The following is a 19,718-nucleotide window of genomic DNA, read 5'->3' as shown; positions in this document are numbered from 1 at the left end:
GCAGGCGCCTTTTCAATGTCGGGTTCGGCGTCGTTTGCCACCTGTCGAAGGTTCTGGAATAGGGAGGGCCACGGCTATAGTTAGCTCACTGTACTGATGCGTCCCGCTTTATCCATTTCCATCCACTGTTCGTGCAAATATGCGCCTGCACATGACATTTTCGCGCCCTCTATGTAAATACAACGCTATAGTCGCGTGACGGGTTTGTCGAAGCTACGAAAAGACACCTACAACTGCGTCCGGGACGAGAGGCCCGCTGTACGCCGTGTCGCAAAGATGGCAGCCGTGAACAACGTCGTGCCATCCCGTACACCCGTTTTCTTTGGCGATGTCGTTTGTCGGCTTTTCGAGTGTTGTGCGGCTGCTGCGGATTGATATGTGCCAACTGGGCACCAAACCGTAACCACAATCGGCGACACCAGACGAAGCGCCGCAGATTAGGCCTAATTAATGGGCGCCAGTTAGGCCGCGACGAAAATTCATCGCGCCGAAGCCGTCGCGGAACGCTTGCCGCGAGTGTGTTCGTAAGGGTGACTGATCAGTGATTGTACTGAGATCACGGCCCTTGAAGCTGAGTTCGGGACCGCAGGCGCGACCAGACGCGCAACTTACCGCAAGCGCATGTACAAAGTTCGTGTACAAGAATCCGAACTGCGTGCTTGAATGCGCGGACACGCGTAGCCGATACGATCTGCGTGCCTTCCGAAGGCTAATAAATAAGTCCGACCTTCGCACATGCTTTCGCGCTTTCCATATGCACTCCTTTTGTCGTCGTTTCCTCCGTCTGCATTGCGTATGGTAACTGTTTTGATCCGTCCTATATCGACCTCTGCGAAGCTTGTACCGACAGGTACAGTGCGCCGAGACACCGATCGCGGCCAGGTTACAGTGAACTGGACTTAGGGGTAGCCGGATCTCTCACCAAATATTTGAAAGAAAAAAGTCGCAGTTTCGCCCGAAAGGCGAAGCATCGATTGCGATAACAAATTAGTGGACAACTATAAGAAGTAACGATAGTAGATTTATCGGCCGTGTCAACTTGTAAACATAGGCATATTAACTAAATTAACAAGCATGGTGTCACGCGCGCACAAGCAAACATGAACACCTCTCACTCGATGATCCCGGAGACTCGCTGTCAAAACGCTGGAGTTAGTAAGCGCGGCAGCAGCAGCGAGCGAATTGACCTTCGTGCTGCCTCTCGCATCAACGAGAACCAAGCCGCGAAAACACAGCGTGCGGCGGATTCTCTCCCCGTCGCAGATAGCTTTCAAGATACAGCTGCCTGGGCGGGCGCGCGCGGCCTGCCTGGATTAGAACTGTAATAGAATACGGTTGATCATATAAGAAGCCAACAAACAATGACCCCAAGGACAACATAGGGGAAATTACTTGTGCTTACTAAAGAAATTATAAATAAATGGAAATGAAGGTGGATGAAAAAACAACTTACCGCAGGTGGGGAAGGACCCCACGTCTTCGCATTACGTGTGCGATGCACTACCAATTGAGCTACCGCGGCGCCGTTTCCCCATCCACTTTCTTGGGTATGTATGTTTGCTAGTAGAATCCTGGGAGTGTTAGCCAGCGCCACCACTCACAAACCTTGGCGGCGGATGTGGAACATCCTTTCTGCCTCAGGCGTCACGGGAACGTGATCTTTTTTGGATGAAGGCAACTGGTCAATAAACCCACACATACCTGAAGGCATCGAGACCCTCGTTTATTACATAAATAGGTCTCGAATCCAGCAGCATTGATGCTTCCCTATGGAGAACAAATATTTTTCTTTATCTTCAAGCAGAATGCATCTTTCGTGTGTATTTTTGCGCATACAGTTTTCCATGAGTAGGTCTTGCAAAACGCAGATGGGAAACATATGTAAATTTCCTGCTTGCCGCTTCAAACAAATAAAACGTATCTGCCCCAACCGGCGCCCTGTACTCAGATTTACGGAAAACATTCTTATAGAAAAAGAAAAAAAAAAGCTGCAGTACAACATTCCATTTATGTTTCCGCCTTCCTCGCGTAACAGAATGCGGAGTAATTGGTAAGGGTTCCTTCATTGCGGTCGGACCTCGGGCGCTGAAAACAGTTTTAGGTAGCCACCATACATGCTAATCTTTGGCCCGTAAGCCGTGAGAAATTTTTTTTGTCCATTCCATGCGTAAAAAAAAAAAACGCGCCGTGGTAGCTTAATCAGTGACTACACAGTGGATATGGTGTTGCGCTGCTAAACTCAAGCTCACGGCTTCAAACCAGGTCGCAGAATTCAATGGGAACAAAGTGGAAAAATACTCACGTACTTAAATATTTGTCCTGTTTAGGTGCACTTAAAAGAACCCCAGATGTTGAGAACTGAACAAGGTGCTTCCTAATCATACGCCAGACGTAAAACGCCACAATTTTTTTATTAAAAAATACAAAAAAATTAGGTAGCTTCGTCCTTCAGCTTTTTTCTGGGGTGTAAACGAGAGAACTTATTCTCGAGTCTGATTTATGAGAAAAACCTGTTACGCTAATCTTATATTTCATACCTAAATGTAATGCCTTTCCCAACTGTACGTCCGCTCAACTATTCTGCATTATAAACGGCTGTTTTCAGTTATCCGGTGCACTATCATAAAGGACAATAATGAAGCAATTAAAGAAACATCATGCCTCTCATACACGTAGAGATATTAGTAGATCTGCTGTGTTCGTTGAAGAAAAGTGTGGTACCACATTGGGCACCGAGTGTTGATGCGTTGCAGACATGGTGAGACTAAAAAAAACGTATTCCTTGCTTAAATCAAGTTAGCAGATATGCAGGGTGACCACAATTGGGGCGTTTATACCGAATGACAGCTGCGAACTGGTTCAGCAGAATAGCAGGAACTGGTGCGCCTCTGCGCAACAGCCACGGCTCTCCAGCAGCACAATCACTCGGAATAAGAGTCCTCACTTGCATCGACCCCTCACCTTCGAGACTTCAAAAGTGCAGTTATGCGTTAGATTCCAACGGAAACGGCCATTCGATAATACTTAAAGGGCCCCTCACCAGGTCTGGCCATTTGGAGCTGACAAGCGCAGAGCACATTGCGCGATAACAATCATGTCTACAAAGTATTACATCGCTACGCGCCGCGGAGAGGCCTGAAATTTCAATCCAAATGCCGATTCCCTCTTCACTCGCGGCGAATCCACCCGGAGAGTGACGGTGACGTAGTCAGGCTTCTGCGCCTACGTAATCGTGTCCGCAATGTGAAGTCGCTCGTGGTGACACGTGACTTCGAGAATTATTCAGTAGGGTACAGTTAAAGTTAATCATTCGCACCACAATTTGTGTGAAACATCTCATATTAGGAGAGCTACGGATGATTACAAGTTACGCTCCTCCATTGTCATGCATTTTCTCCTCAACTCGTTCGCGGAGTGATCCGGGCTAAGCTCCGCCTTCACTGGTTCTGCGCAATGATGGCACGTCGTGTCGTCGACTTCCGGTTCTCTAGGAGCGTACGCACGAAGCCTCTCCAAACTCTCCGCCAGGTGCTTGGCAGTCGACCCCAAGCGAGAGCTATCGAAGCCGCGTGCGTCGCGAGCATTCTGTCGCAGCGTCGAACGTGTCTGGTATTCCGGTAACTACAGGCGAGCTGGGCGTGCCTTAGACCCGATACTATGATCAATTGATCATAGTATCAGGGATGGAGTTGCTGACTTGTCTTAGTTTTTCATTTAGGTTCTCTGATGTTGTGGTTGGTGTCCGGTACACTTGATCCTTGACGTAGTCCGAGAGAAAGAAATCTAGGGGAGTTAAATCTAGCCACCGTACCGGCCAAGCAATGGGTCCATGCCGTCCAACTAGTCCACTGCTGCGGGAATACTTCATGCAGCCCCCTGCAAGCTTTGCTGCTGCCGTGTGCGGGAGCACCATCATGCTGACACCAAATATACTTGATCCTAGCCAATGGAACATCACAAAAAAAATCCTCAAGCGCCCCATCAAGGATGTCGTTGACGTATTTTTCGCCTGCAAGCGTGTTATAAAAAAAAAAGCACGGGGCCAATGATAGTACGTGCCACCGTAAATTCCACACTACACATTAACCGACCACTGATATTGGTGATGTGTTTTCAAAGCCCAGTGAGGGTTTTCGTCGCTCCAATGGTGAGCGTTGTGAATGTTCACTTGGGCACCACGTGAGAAGGCAGCTTCATCGATCCACAGTATTTTGTTGACAAAGCCTGGACCCTCTTCTATCTTGATTATAATCCAGTTTGCAAAGTCCTTTCGATTTTGGAAATCGCGGGGTTCCAACATCTGGTGCGGCTGCACGTGGTACGGATGAAGACTTTGACACTCCACCTTCAGCACCCACACTACGAACACTTGCATGTGGGTCTGAAGAAAACTGTAACAGAATATCTGTCTCTACGCCCTCGCCCAAGATTGAAAATTTATGTCGTTTCTTCGTAAAAGTCCCAGTCTGTCTCAGCGTTTGATATGCACGCATAATCGGCATTGAACTTGGACGCGTACCTGGATGCCAGCGTTGAAATAGCTCAACTGCGCGCTTTTTATGTCCACTTGACGCACCTAGAGACAAAATAATATCTCTTTCCTCATTGGAGTAAGCCATATCTGCTGCTCAACGTTGGTCATAGCCAAATAGCGTTTCTGTGGAGAACACGCAGGGATACGGGCGCCTGAGGAGCACTGGATATATTGCAATTCGCTGGAAATGGTTCAAACGAGTTACATAAGTATGATCTACATCCGGTAAGGCCGATCTACACGACGGACCAAGTCTGCGGGCCGATCAGTCACGTGATGCGACGTCACGGCCCGCCGCGGTCCGGTCCGGCGCAGAGCACATCCACACGGCGGACCGCCATAGCAGACGGCAGAGCATACCAATCATTTATCATTGTAATCATTCCGGCTGGAATCCCACAAAGCCGGGAACTGCTCAACGAGGGATACTAAATAAAAAACCTCCTCGTCACTCCAGGAGGACATGGTGTTTAAAAAATATATCTGCAGCACGCACGTGTAGGCGCAACGGCGGACACGAAACGACTGGCTTTTGCTGAGCCGAAAAATAGATTGGATTTGACTGAAGACACTGGGCGCGTTAAGTTAAGGCGCTCGAGCGCGCTCTAGCCAGCAGAGCGCGCTCTTTTAAGCTTAACGGTTAAAAAGCGACTTCCGGTGCGTGATTGCGGAGCGCGCTCTACGCGCACCATCCTGGAAACGGTGCGCGAGAGCGCGCGCCTGCTACGGCTTCCGGAAAAATGACGTGTTTCCTACTCTTTCCACCAATGCAAGTCCGTTCTCCTTGCCCACTCGTTCCTCTCGCCGCCGCGCTGCCGGGCGTCTGAAGCTGCTGTCAGGCGAGATCGGCAACGTTTAGGCGCGCTTTGAGCTTGCATCGCATCGTAAGTCGCTGCTGCTGCCTCCGTCGCCGCGCGTCAAGTTCTTCTACCTCTTCATCGTCTAACAAGGACTGCAGAAGTACGGTCGGCGGGGCCATATTCGAAAAGCGCGCGAAGTGCAATAGCGGATGCGGAAGCAACATAACATTCGCCAGAAAACAGTCGGCGAAAATGGCCGTTAAGTTAAGCTCCGAAGGCGTCGCACTCGAGCGCACTCGAGCGTGCTCCTTTGGAGTTCGGAGCGCGCTAACTTAACGCGCCCACTCTGTTGCCGGACAACATTCGTTGGCTGCGCCAAAATCGCTGCGGTTTGCATGCGATCCGTCGCCAAAACTGAAGCGGGAAAAGCCTCGGCGATTTGATGGGCCGTGAGGGCCGCGGTCTTGCGCGGACCAATGCGTGATGCGCGGACCGTAGTCCAAAAGAGCAATTGGTCCGTCGTGTGGATCGGCCTTAAACTGGAACAGCCGGCGGGCGCACTCAGGAACTGACGCGCCGGTCACGGTGCACAAGTGTGAAGCCAGACGCGGCCACCCGATACTGCGACCACGAAGCGATGCGCACGTGCGGGGTGCGAGATCAAAACAGAACGTCTGGTAGACAGTAAGTGTGAAAAGGAGAGCAGATGGGGCCAGTCCGAAGAGAGTCGTCGTCTGAAGAAGAGATGCGTAATCTTCCTTGAATATAGCCAAGGTTTTTTTTTTTACCATTAGTTAGTTTTGTCCCCGTGTGATTTATCCGCTGTTATTAGAGCCCTAAGGTTTAAAGTTGTAGCATCATCGTTCAATTCGAAAACTACTACAAGGTCATTTGTGTACCAAGGCAAAATAGTAGCAGCCGTCGTTATGCTTCTAGCCACCATACCGTCATCACCTTCCATCGTTACCACGTGCTTCGCCTTTTCCTTCTTTCAAGCAGAATCAAAATGCTGCTTCCATTTTCTTCTTTTTCGTGGTCTTAGACGCTTTATCGCTTCGGCAACGCTCGGTCATCAGCGTGCATTTGCACCGTCATGCGATAAAAGTCGCATGCCCAGATACCTACACCAGGCATAACGCCTAGTCGCGGGGCAGTCTCGCTGCAGCCGACCCTGTTCATCCATCGCACGCTTGAGAGCAGCACAATAACAGTGTGCGAGCGCCCCGTCACGTGGTATTATTGCTTATTTCAAGAGCTTTCTTTGGAACGCGGAAAAGAGGACGTGAGATGTGTCGTGTTGGAAACAATTTATTGAAAGGTTTCTCAAGGTGCTCTACAACTTTGCGTATCACACCTGGGGTCTACAGCCAATACTTAAAAAGTTGATTAATTAAACAGAACTAATCCTTTAGTGAATGGGAAAATAAGAAATAGCCCGAGTAACTCTAGGCCAGTGCCAACATTATGCATTCTTTTCAACTCGCGTCCGGACTGCCTTTCATTTTTAAAGCTTTGGTTCAAGTTATGTGGGACAACCTGTATATGTCTATGTGCCCTTAGATTTATCCGAAAGTACGTTGGTCATCTGCATCTCCTCACGCCACGCAGTCAATAAACCTGGTTTATTACACTACAATATTGTACGTTTTCTTTGATCATTGTCCCTGATTGATATTCCACCAAGGAGAACGCGTAAAATGACACGATAATAAAATTTTCTTTCGTAGCTGTTACATTACTCAAGTATTATTGCGCAACAAAAAAACACGGACGTAAGAGAAGAACATACACCAAGGGTGTGTGTTCTTCTTTTCTTACGTCCGTGTTTTTTTGTTGCGCAATAATACTTATGTAATGGATTACCAACTTGCCCGGAATGCTGCTCTCATTAAGTGCATGTTGCAGATAGACGACTTCTGTGGCAAAAATTACGTGTTACTTTTAGAGAACAGTGTTAAATATAGCGGTTCACTTGGCTAAAACTACAATTGGTACCGGCCGACAAGAGTCGCGGGCGCACCAACGCAAGTAAAACCATAAAAAAATTCACTGCACAGATTTTCTGCGAGAAAAACTGGGCGTCAGTCAGCGTCCGCAACGAACGCGCGCTCGCTAGCAGACGACGCACTTGACAACGACAGCAAATTTGAAGACGTCGCGTTGTATAACCCATGCCTAAAATATGTATACGTAGCAAAAAGGTGTCACTATAATGTTGCAGTTCAAATAAAGCACCATCATAAGAGTGTACGCGCGCAATCGGTCTCAGCGCCCGCAGGGAAATTACGTTGAATGTGCCGCGAAGCGAGTCTCCACCCAGATCCTGTTCGCTCGCAGCGCATTTGCAAAATTTTTCCACACGCCGTGCCTCAGCAAGAGAGCGCCGTTCATCCCACTCGACCATTCTCTAGTACGATCTAAATGAACGCAACCGTCCCACTCCCCCATCTCTACCCACGACCGGAGCCTTGCGCGCGACGCAAGACAGCGCGCTTCCTCCCCGCTTCCCTTCTTTGCGTGCGCGTCATTTAGCGGCGATCACCGGCTCACCCTCGCACGCTTTCACTCGCACATACAGCATACGGCGCGCAGTGACGATTTTATCGCCCTTGGACTTTATACGGAACCTCACGGCCACGGCATAAATGTGCCTGGAGTGTCCATATAATTGTTCTCGCAATGAAACAGAATAGTAGATATTCCATTCGCGAGTCGAATTAGTCAAGCGTTCACAATTCGATCCATATGTTCGAGTATTCACACACCCCTAGTAAAAATTATGTAACAGGCAGCAAGTTTTCACAAACTAAATTAAAGCGAGTGCTACAGTAGTTTAAACCAACTGTATTTTGTTAGCAGCCATGAAGAGAAGCACCCGAAAATATTTTATGCATTGCCTAATTAGTTAACTTTTCCATTTTAAGTTGTGGGTCGCCTTTGGGAATATTTTTTTCTTACTAATAGTGCATTTTTTCTTGTCTGCCTTTCTGATTTGTTTGTTTATTTACTGCAGACTTTTCAAGTATGAGAGATCTACACAAATGATAGTGTGCTGCAAATACTGCATCCTATGTTCCGGAGGTGGTCTAAAGATGCGAGATCAGTGGTGGAAAGGTTATAAAATTAATCATCGCTCTAATTGCAGAAAACAAATCATACTGGTGGATTCTGCACATGGATATCTAAATAGTACATTTGCAACTGCATACAAGTGTTGATATGCTGTACACAAATTGGGAGAAACTTTATACTGCAAGCTTTAACCAAGCATATTGACGTAATTGATAAATGTGTTGTTGTGTCAGCAACCATGTGTGCCTCGGAAGGTTGGCAAGTACAGCCAACCTCAGAAGTTTTCGGAGCACGGAAAATTAGAATAAGTTTAATTTTCTCACGACCTGATCATCACAGAGACTGAAATGTATGTCAGGAATGTGAGGATTGCACGGAGAAGTATCAATTCTACCTTTCGTTTCGAGGACGTGTGCCCAGGCTGCGATCAAATTTAGATTTTACTCAGATCCAGTGTTCCAAAAACTTATGCAGTGAGGGGTACATTCCCACGCTGTGCATCAGTATAGAGTGTTGCTAGTATTGTAATCAGTATGTGCTGAAAAGGCAGCGGGCTTCACTAATGAAGTAATGTTATGTGTCTAAAAAATTCTAGTATGCCAACTGCATGGCTATATATGACGACATGCAAGATTCCACATCAAAGCTTCCTTTAACTGTCATGTCATTTTTCCAGATCCTGAAAAGTACTGGTTTAACAAGCCTTCAACAGGTATGTTTATTTCATTTTATTACCCTGAAAACCCCTCCAGTAGACATTCTTAAATTCAACTCCGATTAATTTTATTTTTCATTTAGTTCAATACCAACCAAAGGTCTCTGCTGGAGAACTTGAACTTGACTAGTCGGCACGCACGCACTTGACACCAATGGTGACCCTATGCATTGGCGGCATAGGATCATGCTGTCTTGGCGATGGTAGGGTACAGTGAAATGCGTCGAAGACACGCTGTGTCCTGCTGAGAACATCAATGTTCGGCCTGCCCTAGGCAGAGTTTCAGGCAAAAGCGGCAGCTCACAATGAATGATTATGTATTCACCGAATTATGATTGGATACAAAACCAAAACCTTGATGCCGGCATTGGCAACAGCCTACTGTCAGAGCTAATGCCATTATAATCATAAAATTGCAATCGAAATTGAAGTTTTCGCCTAGGTTGGTGATGATAACGTGACACTTTCTTTCAGAAAGCTGACTAAAAGAGAAGTTACTTTACATGCTAAGCTAGCCGAAACAGAGCCATGTCACACGTTTTCAGCATGTCGGTGTCTTGCATATGTCGCAGGAAGAACTGGCAAAGTGGTTAGTCTAGGTGTGGGCCACTATCCAGTTTATTATGGCTGTGGAGTTATTCCAATAAAGGAAAAATATTAAACGCAGTGAGCCATATAGACAATGAATGACATATTGTGGCCATAGTAATAAAGAGCTATCTGAGAGTGATGATGATGGACATTAAGCATAAATAACCCCCATATTTAGATATGCAACTTACGAAGTTGAAGCCCATGCTTGACTTGATCTAAATGACACCTATCGTGAACCCGCTGAAGGAAACGCAGTTAGCGTCTTTGGGCACGTTAACGCCAGGCGTCATTTAAATCAAGTCAAGCATGGGCTTCAACTTAAGTTGCATTTCTGAATACAGGGGTAAGTTTCCAATTTGTGCAGTATAATCTGTCGATTTCATCTTTTTCTGTTTGTCGGAATACCATTTGCCATGTCAGACGGATATTGCTAACTTAGCACAAAAAAATATGACTGAAATGTTACAGCAGGAATACTGTGGCATAAGTCATGCCACTCCGACATCATAAGTGCATGGGAAGAAGACAGAAAGCGTTTAGCCACTGTACACAACTTACTTACATATTAGTAACATTTTCATTATTATCTCTGATTTTTACCTCTTTGTTAATTTTCATTCAGTTCGCCTGACTGCTCACTTGCGCACTGCTCTAGTTTTTATGGAATTCCTTTTACTTTTGCTTTTAATTGGCATTTCTCCTCTCCAAATAAGGATTTTCTTAAGCTACCTCCTGCCACTAGATTCTTGGCCTATCTCCTTGAATGGCCACATGCCAGAAGAAAAGAACATCACCATCATATTTTGAACAGCTTGACATCTCGATGAGATGGACATGTCTTGCCAATTATATTGTGGCATTTTGAGGGGTTTTCGGAAGATATCTAAAATGTCTAGGGCCAATCTCTTGACAACTTTGCCAGCTGTATCTAAAATAATCATGTATGAAGCTCAGCTAAGCATTACGAGATCCGAGATACAAAGCATCCTGCAGCCCATCTCGTAGACAACTGACCATTTGTAAAAATGCCCTCACATGAGCAAGATATGTATTTCCCAACCAAAGGAGCTTAAAACGACAAATTTTGCTGTACAGATACATGGTCAACGTGCATTTTTGTGTTACTGGTTTTAGGTTGAAACCTGAACATCTTAGCAAATTGTCTTGTAGATAACGCAGCACTCAGCTGATAACACTTTCATCAGGAACAACCAGCTTTTATTTTCTAGTTAGTCTAGAATTTACACTGGCCGTGCAAAAGCACTTGATCTGTGCACAGACTCCAACTCAAATAGCCAAGAAACAATGAAATATCCCTGATAGGAATAGTGGCAAGATGCCTTGTTTTTGAAACAGATTTTGTACTGCAGCCACAGCACTGAAGAGGACACACACTATTTTGCATGTCAATTGAGAAATGACTAGTATGCCTCCATGAACCCCTGCAAGCTTTAAAAAAGATGCATAATCTGTAGTGTCTAGTAGTTAGATGTGATTTGCAATCTACATCTAATTTAATTGGAATGTGCCCAGCCCCCAAGGCTTCTGGGCAGATGCAATTGTCCTCGTGAGATGCAGATCCACATTTGTATAATCACTTAGCATGTTTTAATTGGAGGTGCACTTGGAAAAAGAGATGCGCTTGAGTGTGAGCCCATATTTTTTCTAAATTACACAACAGTGCAGAAAGCAAAAAATTCATATAATGCACAGAAATTTTCAACAGGGCACCATTACACTGTTTATTTGGAACTTGAGAAAACACTAATGAACAGAGAGATTAGTTTTTAAATCCCACACCAGTTCTGTTAAAACAAATACACAGTATATTTCAAACTACTCCTCAACTTGTCTGTAGTGTAAAAGATGATCCTGCTTGTTTCAGACTGTGGTGGTGTTGTGGAAGACCTTGGTGGCGCAATTACCATGATGAACATGGCAAATCCTGGATATACACGCAACTTTGACTGTATTTGGCTTCTTCGTCCTGGGACCACCTTTGCCTATGAAACACACATTTCAGTGCGAGTTGCCCAATTTGAAGAAATGGGTAAGTCTCATTACTATAGATACTGAAACACTGTGCACACAATTCATGCAGGTGCCTAGCAATTGACCAATTTAGATTATCTCAAAGAAATGTCACTGATGTATAGAAATGACAATACTGTGCAAGAATTATGGCTGCTCTAGGGAGGCTACTGCACGAACGAAACAATGAGAAGTTAAAGGCACATTTAGAGTTTCTTGTTTATTATAGTAATTCATTACCTTTGATCATTACCATTCATTACCTTTCATTGCTACTCCCGAGATAACTCGGGCACTCACCCTTGCACAATCCCTGCCACCCCGGAGTACACTTGCTTTGCGTTTTGAGTGCACTCCCTACCTCCCCAGAATAATTCATGCCAAAAAGAAAATTGTCTACCTGTTATGCTATCTATGGTGAAGTCATCTAAACTTCAAAGTAAAATTTCTGACAGCTGGTGGAGCAACCCGAATATCTCTCTCTCTCTCTCTCTCTCTCTCTCTCTCTCTCTCTCTCTCTCTCTCTCTCTCTCCTGTCTGTCTGTCTGTCTGTCTGTCTGTCTGTCTGTCTGTCTGTCTGTCTGTCTGTCTGTCTGTCTGTCTGTCTGTCTGTCTGTCTGTCTGTCTGTCTGTCTGTCTGTCTGTCTGTCTGTCTGTCTGTCTGTCTGTCTGTCTGTCTGTCTGTCTGTCTGTCTGTCTGTCTGTCTGTCTGTCTGTCTGTCTGTCTGTCTGTCTGTCTGTCTGTCTGTCTGTCTGTCTGTCTGTCTGTCTGTCTGTCTGTCTGTCTGTCTGTCTGTCTGTCTGTCTGTCTGTCTGTCTGTCTGTCTGTCTGTCTGTCTGTCTGTCTGTCTGTCTGTCTGTCTGTCTGTCTGTCTGTCTGTCTGTCTGTCTGTCTGTCTGTCTGTCTGTCTGTCTGTCTGTCTGTCTGTCTGTCTGTCTGTCTGTCTGTCTGTCTGTCTGTCTGTCTGTCTGTCTGTCTGTCTGTCTGTCTGTCTGTCTGTCTGTCTGTCTGTCTGTCTGTCTGTCTGTCTGTCTGTCTGTCTGTCTGTCTGTCTGTCTGTCTGTCTGTCTGTCTGTCTGTCTGTCTGTCTGTCTGTCTGTCTGTCTGTCTGTCTGTCTGTCTGTCTGTCTGTCTGTCTGTCTGTCTGTCTGTCTGTCTGTCTGTCTGTCTGTCTGTCTGTCTGTCTGTCTGTCTGTCTGTCTGTCTGTCTGTCTGTCTGTCTGTCTGTCTGTCTGTCTGTCTGTCTGTCTGTCTGTCTGTCTGTCTGTCTGTCTGTCTGTCTGTCTGTCTGTCTGTCTGTCTGTCTGTCTGTCTGTCTGTCTGTCTGTCTGTCTGTCTGTCTGTCTGTCTGTCTGTCTGTCTGTCTGTCTGTCTGTCTGTCTGTCTGTCTGTCTGTCTGTCTGTCTGTCTGTCTGTCTGTCTTTCTTTCTTTCTTTCTTTCTTTCTTTCTTTCTTTCTCTTTTTCTTTCTTTCTTTCTTTCTTTCTTTCTTTCTTGGAAGGGCAGCCATGGTGAACCAGTGTGGTAGGCCTGTCCGTACGTCGACAAGCAAAGGCATTTGTGAATTGTTGGTAAATTCTGAATCAGAAGAAAGCAATGACTAATAACCAATTTCTATGTAGCAAGAAATGTCCGCTGAACCAACAGGGAAAAAAAAATAAAGGGGGACTGAAAATGGCAGGGGCTGAAAATCGGTACGATAGCCATGGCCAGTGTGGCAGCTTTGTCTGTATGGACTACGACAGATGAAGGATTTTATTAATTATTTAAAAATACTGAATGGAAGTGATGACTAAACACCAGCTTCTATGTAGCATGATATGTCCATGGAACCAACAAGCAATAAAAAAAAAAAATCTGGTGGGGCAGCTAAGGAGTAGTCATAAAAAGAGAGAACTCGCAATCAAAGGCTTAAAAGGTCGTGTGCTTGTATTATGCTCCAAAGTAAGTCAAAGACAAATATGTGAACTTTGTGCTGTCTTTTTTTTTTATCTTAAGAAAACAAAAAAGTAAATAAATCTCATGAGTGGCACACACCTGGCCGTTATAATTTGATGCACTCACAGCTCTGTGGACATAATTCAATAAGCTGCGCTCTCATTGTGAGCAGTGAAACATTTGCACCTCCTACCTGACAAGAGCAATTTTCAAATGCAGGCCCAGATTCAAGCTTGGAGATTCGACAAGGTCTCACATCTGTCTCTTTACTGCTTGAATCTCTAACGGGCCAGCAAAGCCACAAGGCACCACAAGGCCAGGAGTACATAATTTCAGCTACCATCGGTTTCTACATACGGCTCCAAGGCAGCTTCAGCAACAAGTCACGTTTGGCAATTGTTTACTCAGTATTTAGTTATGAAAGTAAGTACCTCTTCTGGCATTTTTCTATGTCTTCTCATTCACACATAATGATTGTGCTATGTCATTCACATATAGCTGTTGTGTATGGATATACATATGGAAATGTTTATTTCGAAGTTAATAAGAAAGACGAAGCGGTTAGCATCTCGAGAATGAGACCCTGACTATGTTTCAGGTTCAGTGTTTTCAGCGAAAACTGAAAAACACATTACGCAATACTTTTATTTAATACATTCAGTTATAAACGAAAATTCACCTTACCCCAGCACAATTTGGCACAGCAAAAAATACACAGACGTAGGGAAATGGTACTTAGGAAATTTGTAATCTTAAAATGTTATAACATGTGAGGCATAAAAGAATATATCTGCACTCGTCTGTTTCAAGCTAGTTGCAATCAAGGTAAGAATCGTGTGAAATTATGTGTGTCTGTCCCTCATGGCTATATGAGATGGTGTGGCTACTCAGCTTTACTTTATTGAATTTTGTAAACTTAAACAGTCAAGCATATTCCTTACTGTAGTCATTACGTCGCTACTGTGCAATGCTTTTTGGCACAGCTTAGGACAATTAAATGGATTGCACAGGTGGTATGCTACGTATGAAAGTTACGCAGCACTTATGACTGCACAATGTCAGCCACATTATTTTTACTCTATTAAACAAGGCAAGTTTATAGCAAGAATGATAACAGGGGACATAGCACATCTATTTAGGTAAGAATGTCATGGAGGTTGCCGAAGAACTATAGAGCATATAGAGTAATCAAAATTATTGCAAAAAATAATAAGACGGGTGGCATTCAAATGCACAGAGTTACATATGTGATGTGCTCAAGTATCACAAGAATGTGTGGTATAAATTGGGGTGTTTGTATATTTAAACTGTCTGTTCTACTAAAATAGGAATAATGAGAAGAAAAAAAAATGGCTTCAAATGTCAAATCAAACACTGTATATTTCCTCATTTTTAAAGAGACGGAAAAAAAAAGAACACATTTAAGAAAAGTGAGCTTATTCAGGTCGGGTAAGGTGACAAAACAGTATTTCACATAAATTGTGGAAATAAATCTGCTGCCAGCCTGAAGAGGAAACACCTTTGACTAGATGACTCCGAGGCATAAAGGCATGATAAAAAATGACTGGTCCAAGTGTTCACACAGAAAGCAGTGCTTCTGTGCTGCAATAATGTTTCCCAAAGCATAGTTCTTCAGAACAGCAGTTGCACAATGACTTTGTATTCCTGGCTGATTAACAGCAGACATCTGGGGCACGATCGGTGATCATTGCTCGAAGCATGCGACTGGCTGAGGCTCCGCCGATGTTGTCAGCCGCAGGGCGCGGCCACATTTTTGGTGATGTCAAACTGACGACACGCTCCTGTCAATCATTTTGCAACTGAGTGTGTCGTCTGCTACGAGCAGAACGGGACGACAGGTGTGAAGTTAGAGCGGTCATGCGCTCACTACGAAACTGGCTTTGCATGGCACGTCTGTTGCATTGGATCGCATCAAAACCGTGGCTCCGTATACAGAATGGCACATTCAAATTTAATCCATAGTCTAATTTGAGAAAATGGCACCTGCAATGGGAGCTTTGGTTGTTACCATGGCGGAAGGAAACAAGAGGAGGTAGCATAGCACAACTTGATTGAAGCCGAAATCTGCTGGGCCAGTGGTGGCCCAAAACGCGGTCGCATGTCAAAGTGTGCAGTTGATTTTAGTGTTACCGTTCTGCAGGCAGAGCCACGGCAGGGCAGCTGAACAAATGCGCACTGAATAAAAACTACTGGCATAGCTACTGGGTACCAAACATCTCAGCAAATCTCGTTTCTTGCTCCGTGATCTCGACGTATAAGGTCACGTGTTGGGCCACCACTGTGGCTTCATGGAGAGTTCGCTTGCCAAGGCTGGATGCATGACGTAACGCTCCCTCCTACATTTTTCCTTTCTCCATGGTTGTCGCGTTGGCATTGCTCGAGAAGGGAGCAGAGCGGTTGGAGGTTTGCGTTTGAAGAGATGGCAGAAAGCGAATTCCGGCGTTGCTTTCATTTCTAGAAACAAACAGTGCGTTGGTTTTACGGTGAACTCGACCCCATAATCTGGTGCCAGCGAACGAGTGGAATGTCTTTGTTGCCACTTGAAAAGCGTGCCACTGTTCCTGTCGTTTCCTTTTTTTCTTTTCTTTCACTGTGCGCGACATCTCCTAATGACCACGTAGAGAAACTTGTAGTAGTCATACTTACTATTATTACTATTACTATTTAATAATATAATAATAATATATGGGGTTTTACGTGCCAAAACCACTTTCTGATTATGAGGCACGCCGTAGTGGGGGACTCCGGAAATTTTGACCACCTGGGGTTCTTTAACGTGCACCTAAATCCAAGTACACGGGTGTTTTCGCATTTCGCCCCCATCGAAATGCGGCCGCCGTGGCCGGGATTCGATCCCGCGACCTCGTGCTCAGCAGCCTAACACCATAGCCACTGAGCAACCACGGCGGGTTACTATTACTATTTGAGAATGTGTTTAAGTTTGAGAAGAAAAAAATACATTTTTTTTATATATAAATATTTTATTCATTGGAAGACGAGAAACATTTCATTCTGTAGCACATTATCTGTGTCATAATTGTGTCATAAATGAATATTCGAAAATTTCGAATGTTACATTCTTGATTTGCATAGAAAAGATAACAAAAACTATTCAAATTCAATATTTTGAATATTTGCAGTCTCCTAGTATATATACATATGTTAGGGTATCAAACTGCAGAAATATCAACTAGTAGATGAATGACATGACGAAAATAAATTGGTCGTAAACCTCTTCACAGCTGAACATGATAGCAAATTTAAGAATATATGAACACTGAGTTAAGAAAAGGATAGGGACAGTTTAATAGCAGCTCTTACAGTGGAGTTTGTAAAATGACACATAGAACCTGTTCAAGGGCCTCTCACCATGTCTATTGTATATTGAGCTGATAAAGACCGTGTCTCCAAAGTATTACATCGCTACATGCCGCGGAAAGATCTGAAATTTCAAACCGAACGCCGTTTTTCCTTCTCCTTGCGGCCGCCGCAACCCAAGCCGGAGGATGGAGTACTCACGTCTCTGCGCCTACGTACTGGTGTCCGCAGTGTGACGTCGCTCGTGGTGACATGTGATTTTGAGAATTATTCAAGACATCTGTTACCTGTGTGATCTGTTGCTCGAATAGACGAATTGAAGTTTAGAGAAATAATAAAACACACAAACGGAATGTCTGCGTGTTTTTGTTTTACTTCGCACCAAAGTTAGAGATGTGCTTCCGCTTCGTCTGCTTGTTCCCACGGTCACGCGGTCACGTGCCCAGCCCAGGTACCAAAACTAAGGCAATTTCTACCGTGTTCCTGCGCGTAATCGTGCTCTACGATCCACTTGTTCTGCCTCAGTATTCGTGTAGCACTGAATTATACTGCTAGCCATGTGTCCTTGTGCACAGTGCGCAAAATCGTGCACTGTGCGAAACTGATAACAGCTCGCGCGCAACTCCGCTACCGTAAATGCGCATCACTGAAAAAAAAAAGCGAGGAGAAAAAAAAAATTAAGGCAGGGCCCGTGATGTATGCATCACATGATCCTCGAGGTCCAGCATGGGAGAACGCAGGGAAGGAATTTAGATTGCGAAGGCTAGATGGGGCGAGTGGAGAGAGAGTCTCGCTATGCAGTGGAGCTTGCCTGCTGGAATCATGGGTTCCTGGCACTGAAATATTTCTATCTCGGCTATTAATGAGGCGATTTGAAAAATGTTTCTGGCAGAACGCTCCCTAGAGGACACGTAACAACTTCCAGTGTATAACTAAAATTTGCTATGGAGCCTGGTGAGGGGCCCTATAAAGGTTCCATGCAATGTCTTTTTTTTTTTCAGCTTTCTTCCATTGTTCAGCCTGCTCATAAACATGCTTATCAAGTTGTATTTATTATAAACTAGGGAGTTCAGTTTCACTAGTCATTTCACCTGGTTACATATCATGGCATAAGCTTTCAGCACAATTAAGCCATGCACTAAAGTTCTCAATGCCTGATGAGAGTGCGTTGCATCGATTAAGTGCTACCGACTGTGTAATTCTACAAACTTTGTTTCCATTGGCAGCCATGCTCCTCTAAAAGTAATTAAATCCATGAAGCGATGCATCTTACCATTTTGAGCTTTTATTTTGCTGCAGCAATGTTTGTGTAAATAAAGTTGGCAAATATATTTATGCTAAGATTCTACTCACCGATTAGCAGAAGTAAAATTCTGCTTTTGACTAAGCAGAATAGTATGCAACTTGTTCCATGTGTTTAAGGCCTAGTATATAGAATACCAAAAGCACATCTACAGAACCTTTCTTCATTTTTTCCCTCCATTGTGCCCAAACTGAATTCATTCTGGGATGTTATACACCACAATTAGCTTTTTTGTGCCTCGTGAACGTTCACCTTATGCCACTCATTAATGTTTCAGAACATTTTCATATAGAAATTTTTAGAAAACTAATGGATGTCCAAAGTATGTCCATGTCCAAAGTAGCTGAAAAAGAAGATACAAAGGATGTCTGCTGGATAATCTGTCTGTGGCCAACTGCAGTGACTCTTAATTTAAGGAATCTGGCACCAAAAACCTCTTTTACACATTAGAGATAAACAAGATTTTCTTTTTTCTTTGTTGCAGGATTACAGTGCCAATCTTCTGGAGATTTTGAATGTGGAAATGGAAGGTGCATGAAATCTATCTTGCACTGTGATGGGTTCAACCACTGCGGTGATGGTTCTGACGAGTCTGCTTGTTATGGTACGCTCATCAAAATATCTCTTTACCTCGCTGCCAACTTGGGCTTATAGTATAAACAAAATATGACACCGATAACCCTCAGGAGCAAAACGCAACAAGAAAAACAAAATAGTAACACAAGGATTGACATACAATGCTGGGCAAGATGCTCAAAAGATTTATCTCCAATATGAATACTTGGTGCCCTCAATAATTGTACTTTGGTACAGGCAGTGGAAGTTTACATCACACAAAACATACAGTAAAGCACAGTTCTGATTGCCTTATGCTCCCGACAACGTTTTTCTTTCTTTTTTTGCTTTATAATTGCTTCAAGAGAACTTGCTATTTGCAAACCATCAATTAATGCTTAACAAAATTACTGTTCAATGATGAAAGGTGCCTCCATCATGAAGACCCATCGGCAAGACAGGACTGTGGCAGACACCTGCAGGTTTAACTGAGAAAAGAAAGCTGAAGGAAGCAGATGCACGGACAGCTGCTACAATCCAAAAGGCAGGCGTCTATTGTGCCATGAAAATGTCTATGAGCATTCTTTACTGTGAGCACCCTTTACTCATTGATCATTTCAAAGCAGTCTAGGTAATAGGAATTTCCTTCACAAATGACATTATGTGCACTGAACAATATAATGACAGAAGATATAATTTACTGAAAATAAACTTCACACATAAATGAGGTTTGTTTGTCCCATAATCTCCTTTGGCCTGCTTTTGACCCTTCTTAAACATAGTGAAATACCATTCTATTTATTTATTTATTCAAAATACCCCCAAAGGCCCTCATTA

General features: G+C 44.3%; 1 protein-coding gene across 2 annotated transcripts in view; it reads left to right on the top strand.

Moving 5' to 3' along the window:
- The window catches only part of Culd (CUB and LDLa domain), a 210,016-nt gene that overhangs the window by 178,680 nt on the left and 11,618 nt on the right, over positions 1-19,718 (top strand). For both annotated transcript variants that reach the window (XM_065429524.1, XM_065429523.1), the window contains exons 7-10: positions 9,083-9,118; positions 11,601-11,765; positions 13,904-14,107; positions 18,811-18,930. In XM_065429524.1, coding sequence (XP_065285596.1) covers positions 9,083-9,118; positions 11,601-11,765; positions 13,904-14,107; positions 18,811-18,930 — 525 coding nt within the window. The remainder of the gene's footprint in view (positions 1-9,082; positions 9,119-11,600; positions 11,766-13,903; positions 14,108-18,810; positions 18,931-19,718) is intronic.

Source organism: Dermacentor albipictus, chromosome 1, assembly GCF_038994185.2.
Source record: "Dermacentor albipictus isolate Rhodes 1998 colony chromosome 1, USDA_Dalb.pri_finalv2, whole genome shotgun sequence".
NCBI lineage: Eukaryota > Metazoa > Arthropoda > Arachnida > Ixodida > Ixodidae > Dermacentor > Dermacentor albipictus.
Note: the sequence above shows the minus strand (reverse complement) of the source record. Positions and strands in the feature narration are given on the sequence as shown.